Source organism: Tasmannia lanceolata, unplaced genomic scaffold (assembly GCF_043159265.1).
Source record: "Tasmannia lanceolata isolate RefF3 unplaced genomic scaffold, GAP_Taslan_0.1 ptg000037l, whole genome shotgun sequence".
NCBI classification, from domain to species: domain Eukaryota; kingdom Viridiplantae; phylum Streptophyta; class Magnoliopsida; order Canellales; family Winteraceae; genus Tasmannia; species Tasmannia lanceolata.
In genome coordinates, this window is record NW_027518714.1 from 25,682,967 (window position 1) to 25,700,735 (window position 17,769).

The following is a 17,769-nucleotide window of genomic DNA, read 5'->3' on the forward strand; positions in this document are numbered from 1 at the left end:
ACCCAATTCGTCACTATAATTTATATTCAGATAATGTCCCTTATAATATTTTATTCAATAAAGCTCCATTATTTATTTATTTAATTCCCATAATTCCCTTAGGGCCCGTTTGGATACCCCTTGTATTTGGATTTGAAGGTGAATTTGGATTTTTAAATCCAAATTAGGCATTTGGCAAGCCTTTATGACATCTGGATTTGGATTTGAGTGAAATCCACAAGATTTAAAAATTCCTCGTGTTAGTGTAATTTTTTGGATTTATAAATCCTTTCTGCGAGAGGTTATTTATAAATCTAAATCTGACCCGCAAGGGTTAAAATGATCAAAATATACCAAAAAGTGTTAAATGACTTAAGTACCCACATAACATTACAAACTAATCAAAATATATCGTATTAGGTAAAATGACTAGAAAACCCCCAAGTCAGGCAAAATGACTGAAATACCCTTATACTAGGTAAAAATGACAAAATACCCCCGAGTTGTTCAAAATTACTAAAATACCCTTATGACATAAAAATGATCAAAATAACCTCATACATGGTAAAATGACTAGAATACCTCAATATCATGTAAAATTACTAAAATACCCCTAGATCAAGTAAAAATGACCCATGGCTCATAAAAAAATGACTAAAATGACTAACCATCATAAGATAAAAATGATAAAAATACCTCATATTAGGTAAAATGACTAGAAATACCCCTATACTAGGTAAAAATGACAAAATACCCCCGAGTCGTACAAAATGACTAAAACACCCTTGTGACATAAAATGATCAAAATAACCTCATATGGGGTAAAATGACTAAAATACCCCAAAATCATGGAAAATTATCGAAATACCTCTATATCAAGTAAAAATGACCTATGGCTCATGAAAAATGACTAAAATAACTGAAATACCCTCATGAGATAAAAATACGCCATATTAGGTAAAATGACTAGAATACCCCTAGGTCATGCAAAATGACCTGAATACACTTATACCGGGTGAAAATGACCAAATACCCTGAGTCATGGAAAATGACTAAAACACCCTTATGACATAAAAATGATCAAAATACCCCCATATAGGGTAAAATGACTAGAATATCCCTGGATTATGGAAAATGGCTGAAATGCCCCTATATCAAGTATTTTAGGGCTTTTTGGTTTTGTTAGATTTCAAATTCAAATCCAAAGAGCATCCAAACAAAACAAAAAAATAATTTAGATTTGAAATCCAAATCTATACGTGATCATCCAAACGACATTATTTATAAATTTGTGAATTTTAAAATTCTTGATTTCAAATCCATGGATTTTGGAAATCCAAATTCACCTCCAAATCCAAATCCAAGGGGTATCCAAACGGGCCCTTAGTTAATTCTTTTAACTAAGCCAAGTATTTATATTAAATACTTTAGTATATACACATCACTTGTATGTGTATATCTTTCCCTTTCAAATGACATGAACCTGGTTCTCATGTGCAACTCTATAAATGCGAGACCCGTATCCAATGGATACACATGGGTCATACAATAGTGAGTGGGATCCTTGCAGGGGTTCAACGGTAGATCCCGCAGAATCGAATTAGCGGGCTCCACTGCGATCTTGCTCCGTAGTCTACGCTACAATCGCATTGAGTCAGTGGCCTCCATCGAGACGTAAATCTGAAGATTAACCGTTAAACCATCTTACCCCAAACGACATCCAATATGTTCAAGTCCTTTCTCCATTCCTCATCTACTGAGTTGGGTCCTACGGAGGGTGGACTATGTTTACCCCCTGGACCCACTCTTGGTATACCATTTAGTCACGCAGTTTTGACCCGCAGATGCATTTGTAAAACCTTGATAAACCTTTTATCAAATCCACCTGGCCAGGTAATATCACAGGTCTACTACTCTTGACAAAAACTTTAAATGATCCCCAATAATTTGGGCGAAGAATCTCATGTCGGATATCCTTATTAATCTCATAGATTTGTCGAACATTCCAGTACTCCCTTAAGTGATCCCTAGTGGAACCACTGTTAGATAGACCAAGAAAGAAAAATGTGCTCCACAGACTTATATGATCCCTCGGGTCAAATGACATGTAAATGGTCCTGTCTAGTAGAATAGCCTTACTATCTCCTGTCCACAAGCTAATCTAATATGATCTTGTTCAGTGCACGATCCCATCGTCGCACCCACTCTTCTAGCTTAGGGTCAACTACCCGAGTGACTGAGATAAGCCACTCCATGACACGTGCATGTAGGCTAAATTGGTGATAGTTGTATACAGGAGAAGATGTCCAATCTTGTCCCTAACTATGAACCTTTAAGGTCTGCAAAGAACCAGAATTTCATATCTCCTTGCTTCCTGAGATCTGTGAATCTTTGAGCATGGCATTCATACTTTGCTACCTGGACAAATATGTGTCATTATCACAAGCACATCTCACATATTCAAATAATAATACTCAATATTGTCATGAAATAAAAACTTTATTGATATTCAATCAATTTACACTGGTTTTTAGGGCACTAACTCTAACATGCTCCATCCAATGTAAATATATAACCACTGATGGATTTACTGTTTCCTAATTCTGAGCCCCACGATGCATCAGAATATCCTTCCAGGATAAGAGGATGGCCACTATAACATAGAGCATAATGGAAAGTACCCTTAAGGTATCTCATCAGCCTCATAAGGGCATTCCATTGCTCATGGCCAGAATTACTAGTGAAACGACTCAGCATGCCTACGGTAAAGGCTATGTCTGGTCTAGTGCAACTCATCGCATACATGAGACTACCAAAGTTTAGAATAATCCAACTGATTCACGCTGTCTCCTTCATTAGGTCTCAGCTTTTTGGTATAATAAAAAAGTGTCTCAATCGATTTACTCTCACTGTATCCACATGTAGAAAGTAGGTTCTCAATGTAATGAGCTTGGCTAAGAGTGATCCCTTGCCTATCAAAACTTACTTTCATACCAAGAATGGTGTCGACCACACCAATATCTTTCATGTCTAATTCTTTAGCCAACATTGATTTCACGTCACTCACTACAGAATCATCAGAACCATGAATCAATATGTCGTCTACATACAAGCAAATAATTGCAACCTTATTCGACACAGAATGAAAGTAAATTCATTTATTTGAGTAACTAGTCTGAAAACTAAAGCCCTTTACTGTCTTGTCGAATTTTTGATGCCACATTTTAAGTGTTTGTTTAAGACCATACAAAGATTTGTGTAACTTACAAACTTTGTTCTCCAAACCTTCCATGACAAACCCTTCAGGTTGGTTCATGTAGATTTTCTCTGTGAGGTCTCCATTAACGAAAGCTGTCTTTACATCCATTTGATGCACAACATACTGCTTAATAGATGCAAAAGCAGGAAGAATTCTTATCGTAGACAAATGACAGATCAGTGAGTAAACATCAAAGTAGTCTATCCCACTGACTTGAGTATAGCCCTTAGCTACTAAACATGCTTTATACTAAGCTATGGATCCGCCAGGATTAAGTTTCTTCTTTAAAATCCATTTACAGCTTACAGTCTTAGCCCATTTTGGCAAATCGACTAGCTGTCAGGTTTGATTGTGTAACAGAGAGCTCATTTCATCATCAATGGCTTCTGCACATAACAAAGAGTCCTTAGATCTCATCGCTTCCTTATAGGTTGATGAATCATTCTCTAAATGGTAGGTCACAAAGTCCTCACCAAAGTTTTTGGGTACTTTATCTCTGGTTGAGATTCTTAAAGGTTCTGATTCAGAAATCAGTGTGGGACGGGTGTCAGAAATATTCTGTTCAAACTCTATATACGATTCGGTAATCATCTCTGTATCGCCTGTTATGGTCAAACCACAGAATGACTTAGCTCAAGAAGTTGTGTGCTTCTAGAAATCAAACGAAAAGGTTTTCTAGTGATCTTGGTTTATGCACACACTTCACATCTGTCAAATTTAATTGACGTATCTAAAGAGATATTATGAGTTTTAGCAAAGCTTTACCATTTTCCTATAGTTCACATGTCCCAATCTAGTGTGTAACAATTTAGGATCAATTAGAGTTGAACTAACCTGACTAATTGTGTCATTTGCTAAACTCAATCTATACATACCATCGATCAAGAATGCGCAGCCAAAATAATAAGAGTTAACAGTTAAAGTTACTCTACCACCCAAAAAAGAAGAGCATATACCAGCATTGTCTAAAAGACTAATGGAAATTAAATTCTTTTGAAAAGCAGGAACTACTTTAACATTTTTCAAAGTTAGTATTTTACCTGAAGAAAGGACCAAGTTTGCAGTTCCAGTATGAGTCACCTCCGCCTCTGCTCCACTAGCCACTGTAACGGTCTATTTCGCTTCAATGACATCAGTAAGTAGTTTCTTAGGTTGCAAACATGACATGTGGCTCCCGTATCTAACCACCAGTCTGAAGAAGTACTGGCCGTACCGTTGCCCAACATAGCAACAAAACTATTAGGCTCAGCCTTGCCCATCAGCATATGAGCTTCCTTCTGTGGTGTGTCTGATTTAGTCTTCTTAGGTAGCCTACAATCTACTGCAAAGTGACCCTATTTTCCACAGTTGTGGCACTTGCCCTTTTTTTTCTTAAAGATAGTCTTTTTTTGCCTCCAACTTGGGTTCACTTTTAAGTAACTTTGATTTCTGAGGAAATTTCTTGGGTTTTGTAACTGCGTTAGAAGCAGACTGTTGCTGTCTAACCATCTCCAAGTTATTTCTGGCTCGATTCTCATCTTCGATTTGAATGAATCGTTTGAGATCATCCAGTCCCACTTACACCTTTTTCCTATATATTTCAGTTTTAAACGAGTGCCATGCAGATGGTAACTTATATATGATTGCACCCACAAGAAAAGAATCACAGACAACAATGTTCTCATTGTTCAATTTAGATCTCAAATTCTCAAGATCAGTCACTTGAGGAGTGATTTCCTTGTTTTTCCGAAACTTGAAATCCATGAATTTGTCCACAAGATGAGTCTTGGACAATTCCTCTTCCTTTTTGAATTTAGTATCTAAATTATCCCAAATTTCTTTAGCAGTATTAAACTTGTTATAGATTTCTGCAAGATGGTCTGAAAGACAATTTAACAAGTAGTCTTTGCAGAAATCCTCATCCCTAAGCCATTGAGATTCATCAAGATCTTTAATCGTATCAGCAAAGGTACTCAAAACGGTGTAGAAACAACTCAAATATTTGAGACCGAATGGAGTCTTTCGCTTCCATGAATTAAATTCAGACCCACCAAACGATTGAAGTTTGATCATCTCAAACAGAATTGCATTCTTATCCATTGTATAAACTTAGATGAAAGAATAATTAGAAAAAGTGCACCTAGATGGGAGATCGCGAGAACCGAATCCAAGAACCGAATCATTGGTAGTCGACTGTGATCCACCAGTCGGCTGGCCAAAAGCTACTGTCGGTATATAAAAAAACCCCTTCTTATCGCTCCAGTCGATTGGTCGTACCAGTCGGCTGCTCCTTGACTACTGTCGTAGTTTAAAAAAAAACAGTTGTGAGTCTCCAGTCGACTGGGAGGGACCAGTCAGCTGCTCCTTGACTACTTTCGTAGTTTAAAAAAAAAAAACAGTTGTGAGTCTCCAGTCGACTGGGAGGGACGAGTCGGCTGCTCCTTGACTACTGTCGTATTTAAAAAAAAAACAGTAGTGAGTCTCTAGTCGAATGGTTGGGGCCAGTCAACTGCTCATAATCCACGCCCAACACGATTTCTGAGGAGAGAAACCCACGGCCAAAAACCAGTTTTAAGAGATAGAAACCCACACCCAAAATAAGTGTGGAGTGAGAGAAACCCACAGCCAAAACCAAGGTTCGAGTGAGAAACCCACGGCCAAAACAGGATTCGAGTGAGAGAAAACCCAAATCGTTTTTCTCTTTCAATCCACTGCCCAAAACCGAATTTTAAGGAGTAAAAAACCCACGACCAATCTTGATTCCAACGAGGAAGAAAACCCACGAGCCAATTGTGGAGGGGATAATCTTACGTCAAAAACCAATGGAAGAAACCCATGTCAACAAACGATAGAAAATTAGGGTTTTTCTTAATGCTTCGAGATTGTTAGGTCAAGCAATGGTTGCTTGAAACATTACACCCTAGGTATCTAATTTGGAATACCTAGTTTGTTGCCTCCAGCCCCTATATATAGAGATACACTAGGGTTATTGACTGGTTAATGGACTCTAGCCCATGTAGGCCCACTACACCGGTCAATTATCTTATTCGGTCTATATTAGAACATAATTAGGGTTATACTAGATACTCAACACTTAATCCATCAAGCCTCGTTTGGGGTTTTGCCAAGAAAAGCTAAACCATTGATTTTTGTAGCCATTTACTTATGCATGACATGTATGGGACCAAGATCATGTTGGCCGCCTCATACTGTTCTACTAGATCAGTGGTCTTAATTTCACATGCATGCTCCCTGTGGACCCCAAAATTTTCCCTTAACCATTGATTGTGAATGGAGTTTTGATTCTAAAACAGTGTTCCTAAATGGAGATTTTGATGAGAAATTTTTTATTCTATAACCAAATAGATATGCAAATGAAGAAAATTAATGATAAAATATAAAAATTAAATAAATTATATGGGATTTGCTAGCATCCATCGCAGAAGGCATTTCGCTGATGGTCTGTTGCATCTGATAGTAGCAACAGAGGCTCACTTTTAAGCAGATTTTGTCTTCAATCTTGAGGTGGATGCTGTCACCATCTGTGAAATGCCTTCAGCGATGGACACTAGCAAATCCCAAATTATATAGATTGAAACAGGCTTCTAGAAAATGGTTTTACAATTTTTATAAAGGGATTTGCTAGGGTCCATCGCAGAAGGCATTTCACAGAACATCTGTTGCATGAGAGAGCACCCACCTCATGAATAATGACAAAATCTGTTGGAAAGTGAGTCTATGTGGCTGCTCTCTCATGCAACAGACATTCCGTGAAATGCCTTCTGCGATGGACCCTAGCAAATCCCTCTTATAAAATAGGTTTAGCAAATTTTATAACAAACAATTATGACCATATCCTTATCCCAAGAATCATAATCCCAAGACTCATACCTTGGGAGTGTGATAAAAAAATGGACCAATGGTATAGTGAGCTAAAAATAGTAGGGGTGGTAAAAATATATATTAAAGATGAGATTTGCTAGCGTCCATCGTAGAAGGCATTTCACGGATGGGCTGTTGCATGTGAGAGCAGCCACACTGGCTCACTTTTCAGCAGATTTTGTCTTCATGTGCTCTTCCAGGGAAGATGGAAGCCTGACTACTGATATGGAGGAAGTCTCTGCCATTTTTGTTGATTATTTCAGAAAAACCTTAAACAATGGTAAAGTTCAGTATGCAGATACCCTTGAACCTTCCAGGAAGTTGTCCCCCTCTGATGCTGACCTGCTCACCTCTCCCATTTCCTCGGATGAAATTTGTAATGCTGTTTGGAGTGCAAAAGATGATAAAGCCCCAGGCCCTGACGGTTTTAATGCAGCACTTTTCAAAGCTTTCTGGTATCTCCTCGAAAAAGACTTCACTAATGCAGTATTAAATTTTTTCCGCAAAGGTAAACTCCTGAATCAGGTAAATGCAACCTTTATCACTCTCATTCCTAAAAGCCTTGATGCTACCACTCCTGCAAAATTTTGGCCTATCTCCCTCTGTAATTTCATCTATAAAACCATTTCGACAATTCTTGGCAACAGGCTTAAATTGATCATTCCATACTCATTAGCCCTTCCCAATCAGCTTTTGTCAAAGGAAGGCAGATTCAGGAATATATCTTGCTCACCCGTGATCTCCACCACAATTTCCACCTCAAATCTGCTAAAAATGCTATGTGCCTTAAAATAGATTTAGCAAAAGCCTTTGATAATGTAAATCGCTCTGCTCTTCTGGATTTTATGCGAAAGCAGGGATTCAATAGTACTTGGCTTGATTGGATCTCTGCCTGCATCTCTAATCCTTCCTTTTCTATCCTCATCAATGGCTCCCCCCATGGCTTCTTTACTTCTCTAATGGCATTCGCCAAGGAGACCGCCTTTCTCTCCTCCACTTTTGCATCACAATGGAAATGCTCTCCGTTAGGCTTGAAATGGCTATTCAGTGCTATGCCATCTCTTCCCCTTTCTCCAGTGGGAATATCACCACAACCCATCTCCTATATGCTGACGATCTCATGATCTTTGCATCAGGAAACTCTGCCAATGCCACTGGCATAAAAAACTGTCTGTTAGCATTTGCTAACATTACAGGGCTGGAAGCTAACATCGAGAAAAGTGAAATCTTTTTTGCAGGAACTTCTACCAGAATTTATCACTCCATTCTGAACTACCTAAACTTCAAAGAAGGCAAGCTTCCTCTCAAATATCTTGGCTTGCCTCTGATATTCTCGAGGCTCTCCATAAACGATTGTACCCCCCTGATATCAAAGGTGAGAAAGAGAATCCAAGCTTGGCACAGCAAGTCCCTTTCTCAATCAGGCAAAATTGAATTGGTGAAATCGGTGCTATGTTCTTTTCAAATCTATTGGGCTTCTGCTTTCAACATCCCTAAAACTGTTCTCTCTATACTGTTGGGTATATCATATAACCCATGTATGTTCTAATATAAGCCCAATAGGTAATGGACCAGGTGTAGTGGGCCCATTTGGGCTGGAGCCCATTAACCTCTTCTAACCCTAGTGTATCTCTATATATAGGGGCTGGAGGCAACAAACTTGGTATTCCAAAATAGATACCTTGGGTGTAATGCTTTAAGCATCCTTGCTTAAACCCTAATACTCTAACAATCTTAAAGCATTAAATTTTAGGGTTTCCCCGTTTCGGTTTTTTTTTGGAACATCGGAGCATCAGTGTTTGTGCGTGGGATTAATCCCTCAGAAAAAGAGTTGGGCGTCGGATCTTCTCTCTCAAGGAGCCGTCTCTAACTTGAAGAACAGAGAGAGGGCTTTACAAGTTGGGATCTTAGGGTTTGGGAGAGACCTAGAGAGGAAGAAGAAAGGGCCTCATCTGTGCCGCCACCACCCACAACAGAGAGCGGGTTTTTCATCTCCCAAAGAAGCTGTTGTGAGACTCTCTCCCTCGATCGTTTTTTTTTTATTTGGGCGTTTTTTGGAACCAAAAGAAGGGAAAGGAGATACTCTGTTCTTTTTGGATTCCATCGTTGGAACCCTCGTTGGAATTTTTTGGTGGAAATCAAACCATCCATCCATCGTTTTGGAATTCTTGGGAAGAATACATCTTTTGCGATTGAGAATCTCAAACTGCCAAATCTCTTGGATCTTTGAAACGTCTCTGGTTGGAATCAACATACAGAACCAGAGAAAGAGTTATGTTCCTTGTTTGACGTCTCTCTCTGAATTGATTTGGATTTTGGAAACCCTTCTTACGGAATCCAACTTGGGCAAGGGCTTGGGCGTGTTTAGAAACCCTCTTTCTTGGGCAACCTGCCATTAATTGAATCAAGGGATTTTGTTGAACCCATCTTGCGATACCCATCTTCTGGTCTGGCCAACAGCCCCCTCTTCCATTTTTGATTTTGGTGCAAAATTTCATATTGAAAAAGAAGAACAGGGTCTAGGATCTTGTTCGGCCGATTTATTCTCTACACATATTTTCCGTCGAAATACTGCCGGTTCTTGCCATATTTCGGCAAAGAGTGGTGGAGAATTTTCTCGGTAGCCGAATCTTCTTCATCTCCTTTCTTTGTTAGGCGGATTTTCCTCTGGACGAAAAGATTGCTGCTATTGCCTTTCAGCTGAAACCTTATTGGTAGAGGCTTATATTGGGTATCACCCCTGTTGGCCGAGTACTCTTTGGGCCAAAACTCTTGTGGTTCTTGGATTCGGTTCTCGGATTGGGTTCTCGCGATTTGCCAATCAGGTGCAATCTTTTCACTTTTTATTTCATATAAATAATATCAAAATGGAAAAGATTTCTATGCCTTTTGAGATGGTCAAACTTCACTCCTTTGGTGGATCTGAGTTTACCTCATGGAAGCGAAAGACTCAATTCAGTCTAAAATACATGAACTGTTTTTACACTGTTTTGAGTACCTTTGCTGAGACGGATGAAGACGTTGATGAATCTCAATGGCTTAGGGATGAAGATTTCTGCAAAGACTACTTGTTGAATTGTCTTTCAGATCGTCTTGCAGAAACCTATAGTAAATTAACACTGCTAAAGCAATATGGGACAACTTAGATGCTCAATTCAAGAAGGAGGAGGAATTGTCCAAGACCCATCTGGTGGACAAATTCATGGATTTCAAGTTTTAAGAAGACAAGGAAATCACTCCTCAAGTTACTGATCTAGAGATTTTGAGATCTAAGTTGAATAATGAAAAAATAGTTGTCTGTGATTCGTTTCTTGTGGGTGCAATTATATATAAATTACCATCTGCATGGCACTCTTTCAAAACCGAGATGTATCGGAAAAAGGTGCAAGTGGGACTGAATGATCTCAAACGATTCATTCGAATCGAAGATGAGAATCGAGCTAGGAATAACTTGGAGATGGTTAGACAGCAACAGTCTGCTGCTAACGCGGTAACATATCCCAAGAAATTTCCTCGGAAATCCAAGTCACCTAAAAGTGACCATCCCAAGTTGGAGGCCAAAAAGACTATCTTTCAGAAAAAGAAGGGCAAGTGCCACAACCGTGGGAAATGGGGTCATTTTGCTGCAGAGTGTAAACAACCACCTAAGAAGGCTAAATCTGACACACCACAAAAGGAAGCTCATATGATGGTGGGCAGTGCTGCGCCTAAGAGTTTTATTGCCATGTTAGGCAATGGTAAGGCCAGTACTTCTTCAGACTGGTGGTTAGAGACAGGAGCCACCTGCCATGTTTGCAACTCGAAGAAACTGCTTACGGATGCTGTTGGCGTGAAAGAGACCGTTACAGTGGCTAGTGGAGCTGAGGCAGAGGTGACTCACACTGGAACTGCGAACCTGGTTCTTTCTTCAGGTAAAATACTAACTTTAAAAAATGTTAAAGTAGTTCCTGCTATTCAAAAGAATTTAAATTCTATTAGTCTTTTAGACAATGCTGGCATGTGTTCATCTTTTTTGGGTGGTAGAGTAACTTTAACTGTTAACTCTTCTTATTTTGACTGTGCTTTCTTAATCGATGGTATGTATAGACTGAGTTTAGCAAATGAAACCGTTAGTCAGGTTAGTTCCACTTTGATTGATCGTCAGTTGTTACACACTAGATTGGGACATGTGAACTATAGAAAAATGGTCAAACTTGCTAACACTTATAATATACATTTAGATACATCGATTAGATTTGACAGATGTGAAGTGTGTGCACAAACCAAGATCACTAGAAAGTCTTTTCGTTCGGTTTCTAGGAGCACACAACTTCTTGAGTTAATACATTCTGACCTCTGTGATTTTAAAAGTTTCACTACTCGAGGTGGTCGGAAGTATTTAATCACTTTTATAGACGATTTTTCTAGATATTGTCATATTTATCTCCTAAAATCGAAAGATGAAGCTTTTGATAAATTTAAAATTTTCAAGAATCGTGTTGAAAATCAATTGAACTTGAAAATTAAGCGATTTAGGAGTGATCGAGGAGGAGAATACACTTTGACAGAGTTCAAGGAATTCTGTGCCTCTCAGGGCATAATACTTGAAACTACTGCTCCTTACTCACCTCAATCTAATGGCATAGCTGAACGTAAAAACCGGACGTTAACTGAAATGTTAAACTCTATGTTATTGACAGCTGGCATGCCTACTAGCTATTGGGGAGAAGCAGTTTTAACTGCAAATCACATCCTGAATAGAGTACACCACTCTAAGTTGACCACTACTCCTTATGAGTTATGGCATAAACATCCTTGTAGATATGACACTCTTAAGACTTGGGGCTGTATTGCTTATGTGAGGATACAAGACCCTAGGAGACCTAAGGTAGGACCTAGAACAAACACTTGTGTTTATCTAGGTGGTGCAGAAGATAGTGCTGCTGATCGGTTTTTGGATCTATCTACCAATTTGGTTATAGAATCTAGAGATGCAGTATTCTTTGAGAATAAATTTCTCAGAGATCATGGTTTGAACCTACCTGGCGATACTGAGATGGTTACAGAATCGCATGTAGAGTTTGAACAGAATACTTCTGACACCTGTCCTACACTGATTTCTACATCAGAACCTTTAAGGGTTTCTACAAGAGATAGAGTACCCACGAACTTTGGTGAGGACTTTGTGACCTACCATGTCGAGAATGATCCATCAACCTATAAGGAAGCGATGAGATCTAGGGACTCTTTGTTGTGGGCAGAAGCCATTGATGATGAAATGAGCTCTCTGCTACAAAATCAAACTTGGCAGCTAGTCGATTTGCCAAAAGGGGCTAAGACTGTGGGCTGTAAGTGGATTTTGAAGAAGAAACTTAATCCTGACGGATCCATAGCTCGGTATAAAGCACGTTTAGTAGCTAAGGGCTATACTCAAGTCAGTGGGATAGACTACTTTGATGTTTACTCACCGGTCTGTCATTTGGCAACGATAAGAATTCTTCTTGCTTTGGCTTCTATTGAGAAGTATGTTGTGCATCAAATGGATGTAAAAACGGCTTTCCTTAATGGAGACCTCACAGAGGAAATCTACATGAACCAACCTGAAGGGTTTGTCATGGAAGGTTTCGAGAACAGAGTTTGTAAGTTACACAAATCTTTGTATGGTCTTAAACAAGCACCTAAATTGTGGCATCAAAAATTTGACAAGGTAGTAAAGAGCTTTGGTTTTCAGACCAGTTACTCAGATAAATGCCTTTACTATCGTTCTGTGTCGAATAAGGTTGCGATTATTTGTTTGTATGTGGACGATATGTTGATTCTTGGTTCCGATCTCTCTGTAGTGAGTGACGTGAAAACCACTTTGGCTCAAGAATTCGACATGAAAGATCTTGGTGTGGTTGACACCATTCTTGGTATGAAAGTAAGTTTTGAAAGGCAAGGGATTACTCTTAGCCAAGCCCATTATATTGAAAAACTACTTTCTACATGGGGATACAGTGAGTGTAAACCGATTGAGATACCATTTGATTATACCAAGAAGCTGATCTCTAATGAAGGAGACAGTGTGAATCAGTTAGATTATTCTAAACTGATTGGTAGTCTCATGTATGCTATGAGTTGCACTAGACCAGACATAGCCTTTACAGTTGGCATGCTGAGTCGTTTCACTAGTAATCCTGGCCATGAGCACTGGGATGCCCTTATGAGGCTGATGAGATACCTTAAGGGTACTCAAGGATATGCTCTATGTTATACTGGCCATCCTCCTATCCTGGAAGGGTATTCTGATGCATCATGGGGCTCAGAATTAGGAGACAGTAAATCTACTAGTGGTTATGTTTTTACACTGGGTGGAGCCGCTGTTGCATGGAAGTCAAAGAGACAGACTTGTATTGCTCTGTCATCTATGGAATCGGAACTTTATGCTTTAGCTTCTACAGGAGATGAAGCAGAGTAGATAAGAGATCTGATCCTGGACATTCCATTGACCCATTTAAAGATTAACTCTTTAAGTTTGTTCTGTGATAATCAAGCTACAATTACGATTGTGAAAAACTCACTCTTTAATGGTAAGAGGAGACATGTCAGGCTGAAACATGCCACGCTGAATTATCTTCTAAAACAAGGTATTATCACTTTGGTTGATATGAGATCGAAGGATAATATGCCCGATGCTCTTACGAAGGGACTGAACAAAGATCGAATATTTAAAACTGTGGGGGAGATGGGGTTAAAGACTGTGTAGACGTGTCTTAACCTACATTCATATTATTTTGAATTTTTCGAATCTCCCTATCTTGGCCAAGATAAGCACTTGATATGTTTCAATGATGTTTACAGTTATCTTTATGTCATTCCACATTTGATGACATGTCTTTCTTGGGAAAGGTTGTTTCATTCCAAACTTGATGATACAGCTTAACTCAATTTGGATATGATGCCTGTAACATTCCAAATGGAAACATGGAATGGTTCTTTGTAAAGAAACTGTTTAGGTCTGGTTCTTGATTGAAACTTGACATTGATGCTTATTGATATTGATATTTATTTTTCAGCCATTATGAAATTGTACTAAGTTCTTCTGGTAGAACTAGATACTTTTAGTAAAATACACAAATGATTGGATTCATTTTTTTAATGAAATTCATATTTGATAATTTATAGGAATTGGCGAAAATGGAGGAGATTGCCTCAATTTGGATCTTGATAAGGATGACTTACTTGATGAGTGAATCCTTATAGTGCAGTGGAACTATTATTTTCTTTTCCGTTGATTAAATAGTTCACCTACATATAAAACTGCTTATGTTTGAGTTTAGATTATTTCTAAAACTCTTGGTTATTCTTTAAAGTATTTTTGTTTTCAGTTGGATTACAAATCTTTATTGATATGGTGATATGGATGATTCAATAATTTTGTTTGGACATCACATTATCTATCTATTGGATTGTGCTATATGTAGAACATAGAAGGAGATTGTTGGGTATATCATATAACCCATGTATGTTCTAATATAAGCCCAATAGGTAATGGACCAGGTGTAGTGGGCCCATTTGGGCTGGAGCCCATTAACCTCTTCTAACCCTAGTGTATCTCTATATATAGGGGCTGGAGGCAACAAACTTGGTATTCCAAACTAGATACCTTGGGTGTAATGCTTTAAGCATCCTTGCTTAAACCCTAATACTCTAACATATACTTGAAACTTTTTTTCAAGATTTCATTTGGGGAGGTTCTGAGGGAGCTAAGAGACACCACTCAGTTGGTTGGGATAGTTTTTGTCGTCCCAAGCTGGAAGGAGGAGTGGGGCTGCGAAGTCTTGAAGACATAAACAAGGCACTGCAGCTGAAAATTCTGTGGAATCTACTTCAAGAAAATAAATCTTTATGGTCGAGCTGGTTCAACCAGAAGTATCGTAAGAAGAATAATGTGTGGACTCTTGCAATGCCCTCTAAGCCATCTTGGAGTTTAAGAAGTCTGTTTCGTGCAAGAGAAGACTTAAAGCTTCATGTCTGCTACAGAGTAGGAGATGAGAGAAATATAGATCTCTGGTATCAACCATGGCACCCGATGGGAATTCTCTCTAACATTTTACCCAGGCGCAGAATGGACTCATCTCTGGACTCTCTTCGATCCCTTGATGAAGCTCACTGGCAAGGGGAATGGAACCCATCTCTTAGAAAGGAGTCTTTAAGAGAAGAAATGGAGGTATTAAACAAAGCTATATGGAACAATGAGGCTGTGTCATACGCTATCTGGAAGTCAGAAACTGATGGGGTCTATTGTATCAGTAGTGTGTGAAATGTTTCTCAGGCAGCCATTTCGAAAGGTTAATTGGGCCTCTTCTGTGTGGTTTAAGGGCCACACCCCAAATCACTCGCTCACTACCTGGAAGGCTTTGCTAAATAAATTGAATACGAAGGACATTGCATCGAAGTTCATTCATAATATTGATCTCAGATGTCCCCTTTGCAAATCAGACATGGAAAGTATTAATCATTTATTTTTCAGATGTAGCTATTCAGCTTGGATTTGGTGTTCCATTTTGTGGAGGGTGGGATCCAGAAGAAGACTTATGAGGAATTTTCATGAAGATGAATATTGGCTTCGATCAGCCTTGCTCTTGGCAGAAGCCGAACTCTGGTGAGATAAAGATCAACTCTGATGCATCTTTAGATATCAATGGTGGAGGTCTGGGAGGTATCATTCGGGAGAGTGACCGAATGTCTATTAATTTTCTCCGAAAACACAGACAAAGATGAAATTTATGCTCTTGAGCTCATGGCTATCCAAAAAGGAATTCAACTTGCTTTATCTCTTGACCAGCCGCAAATGTGGTGTGAGACAGATTCTAAATATGCTGAAGATATTCTCAACGGAAAAGTGAGCCCACCTTGGAGGCATCTTGAGATGATTGCTCAAATCTGGCAGGTTCCAATCTTGGAGGATCTCTCATGTTTGGAGAGAGGCTAACATGGAAGCAGATTTTCTGTCTAAAAGATAATGCATCATTAAGCCAAATTTTTCTGTGATTGGACATGATTTGACATTTCCGCCATTCACTTATTTTCTCGGGAAAGTGGAATTACACAGGTGGAAAATATAAATAATGACATGGAAAACCAACTTTCTTGCACTCTCCTTCTAAATTTTCTCATCAAAAGGATGGGAAAATCACTTTCCTGAGAAAACCACTTTGCCTGCATACTTTCTTTTCCTTTCTCAGCCAAGTGAAAAATGGAAATTTCTCACAGTTTCTTTTCCTTTCTTTTCCAGTTTTCCACGTCAGATTCTTTTCCTTTCTTTTCTTTTCCTGCAGCTAGAAAACAAGTGAACAGAGGCTAAAGGTTCCAGCATCCCCCCTTTCCTCGGCTCCCCTATGCTTCTCGAGCAGATCTGCTCGGATCGGGAAGGGAAAATGTACTTTCGAGTATAAGTTTCATTTGGAAGCTGCTTTTGCTTGTATTTTTCTTGTTCTTCTTGGGCGTGTAGCCTTTGTTTGGCCTTGGTTGCCCCTTTTCATTGATGTATATCTCTCTTTTTCGTAATTTCTGGCCGGGGTCCGCCCAACCCCTGCTTACTTACCAAAAAAAAAGATGATTAAAAGTGATCTGGATTGTATTGGCTAAGTTAGAGATGCGAGCCCATATGGCTAAATAACCCAATGGATGGTCCGATTCCTTGCTGATGGATAAATGACATCCATAAATAATAGCCTCAGCTCACTCCGTTGAATAAAGATTAGCACGCATGCATACACACAACATATTTTCTTCTGGGAAATGTTATCAGCACTACTGTATTTTGATGATCACGCTCCTCACTTTATTAAAAGTAAGGTGTGGCCCGCACCATAGGATGATACAAACCTTCCATTAGATGGGCCACATGCTAAATAGGTTGTGCCCCAAAAATCATTTCCATAGGTTGATCCTAACCCTCCAAACTGAATGTTAGAGGTTTGATCCCAACCCTCTATAGATCGGAGGAAATAATTTTTGGGGCACAACCTATTTAGGCTGTGGCCCATCTAATGGACGGTTTGGATCATCCTATGGTGCCAGCCATACCGTACTTTTAATAAGGTGAGGAGCGCGATCATCAAAATACAATAGTGCTGATAACATTTCCCTTTTCTTTTATACACTTATATTGGCACTACCAAGTTTTGATAATGGGTTGAACTGATCAACTTTTTCATTTATTTTTTAATTGGGTGTTGAGAGAGCTTACTGAGAATTGTAATAGCTTTCGACAGCTGGTTAAATAATAAGACAAAGTGAGTTCGGCGCATTATCAAAACATGGAAAGGGATTTTTGCTATTGTCCATTGCAAAAGGCATTTCACGGATGGGCTGTTGCATGTGAGAGCAGCCACCTCATGAATGAAGACAAAATCTGCACAAAAGTGAGCCGGTGTGGCTGTTCTCACATGCAGCAGCCCATTTGCAAAATGCCTCCAGCAATGGAAGCTAGCAGCAAATCCCACATGGTAATGCAATAGCCTACCTAAATATACACTTTCTCTAAATCTTATTATACAAGACTTTCACTAAATCACATAGTATCTTTGTATTATAAGATTCAGTGTGAATACTTCCAAGTCGGCATGAATGGAAGCGTGATTTGGGTATTTAAGTCCACTCCATGAAAGACAACAGCTACTAGGTCTAGGAATATGAGATACTAT

At 39.0% G+C, this 17,769-nt stretch overlaps 1 protein-coding gene across 1 annotated transcript; it reads left to right on the forward strand.

Annotated features, from left to right (window-relative positions):
• Positions 1–8,108: 8,108 nt before the first annotated feature.
• LOC143861347 (uncharacterized) lies at positions 8,109–15,380 on the forward strand. The gene is made up of 2 exons (XM_077372277.1): positions 8,109–8,637; positions 14,797–15,380. Exons 1-2 carry the CDS (start codon positions 8,109–8,111, stop codon positions 15,378–15,380), a joined length of 1,113 nt encoding a protein of 370 aa, XP_077228392.1.
• The last annotated feature ends 2,389 nt before the right edge of the window (positions 15,381–17,769 follow it).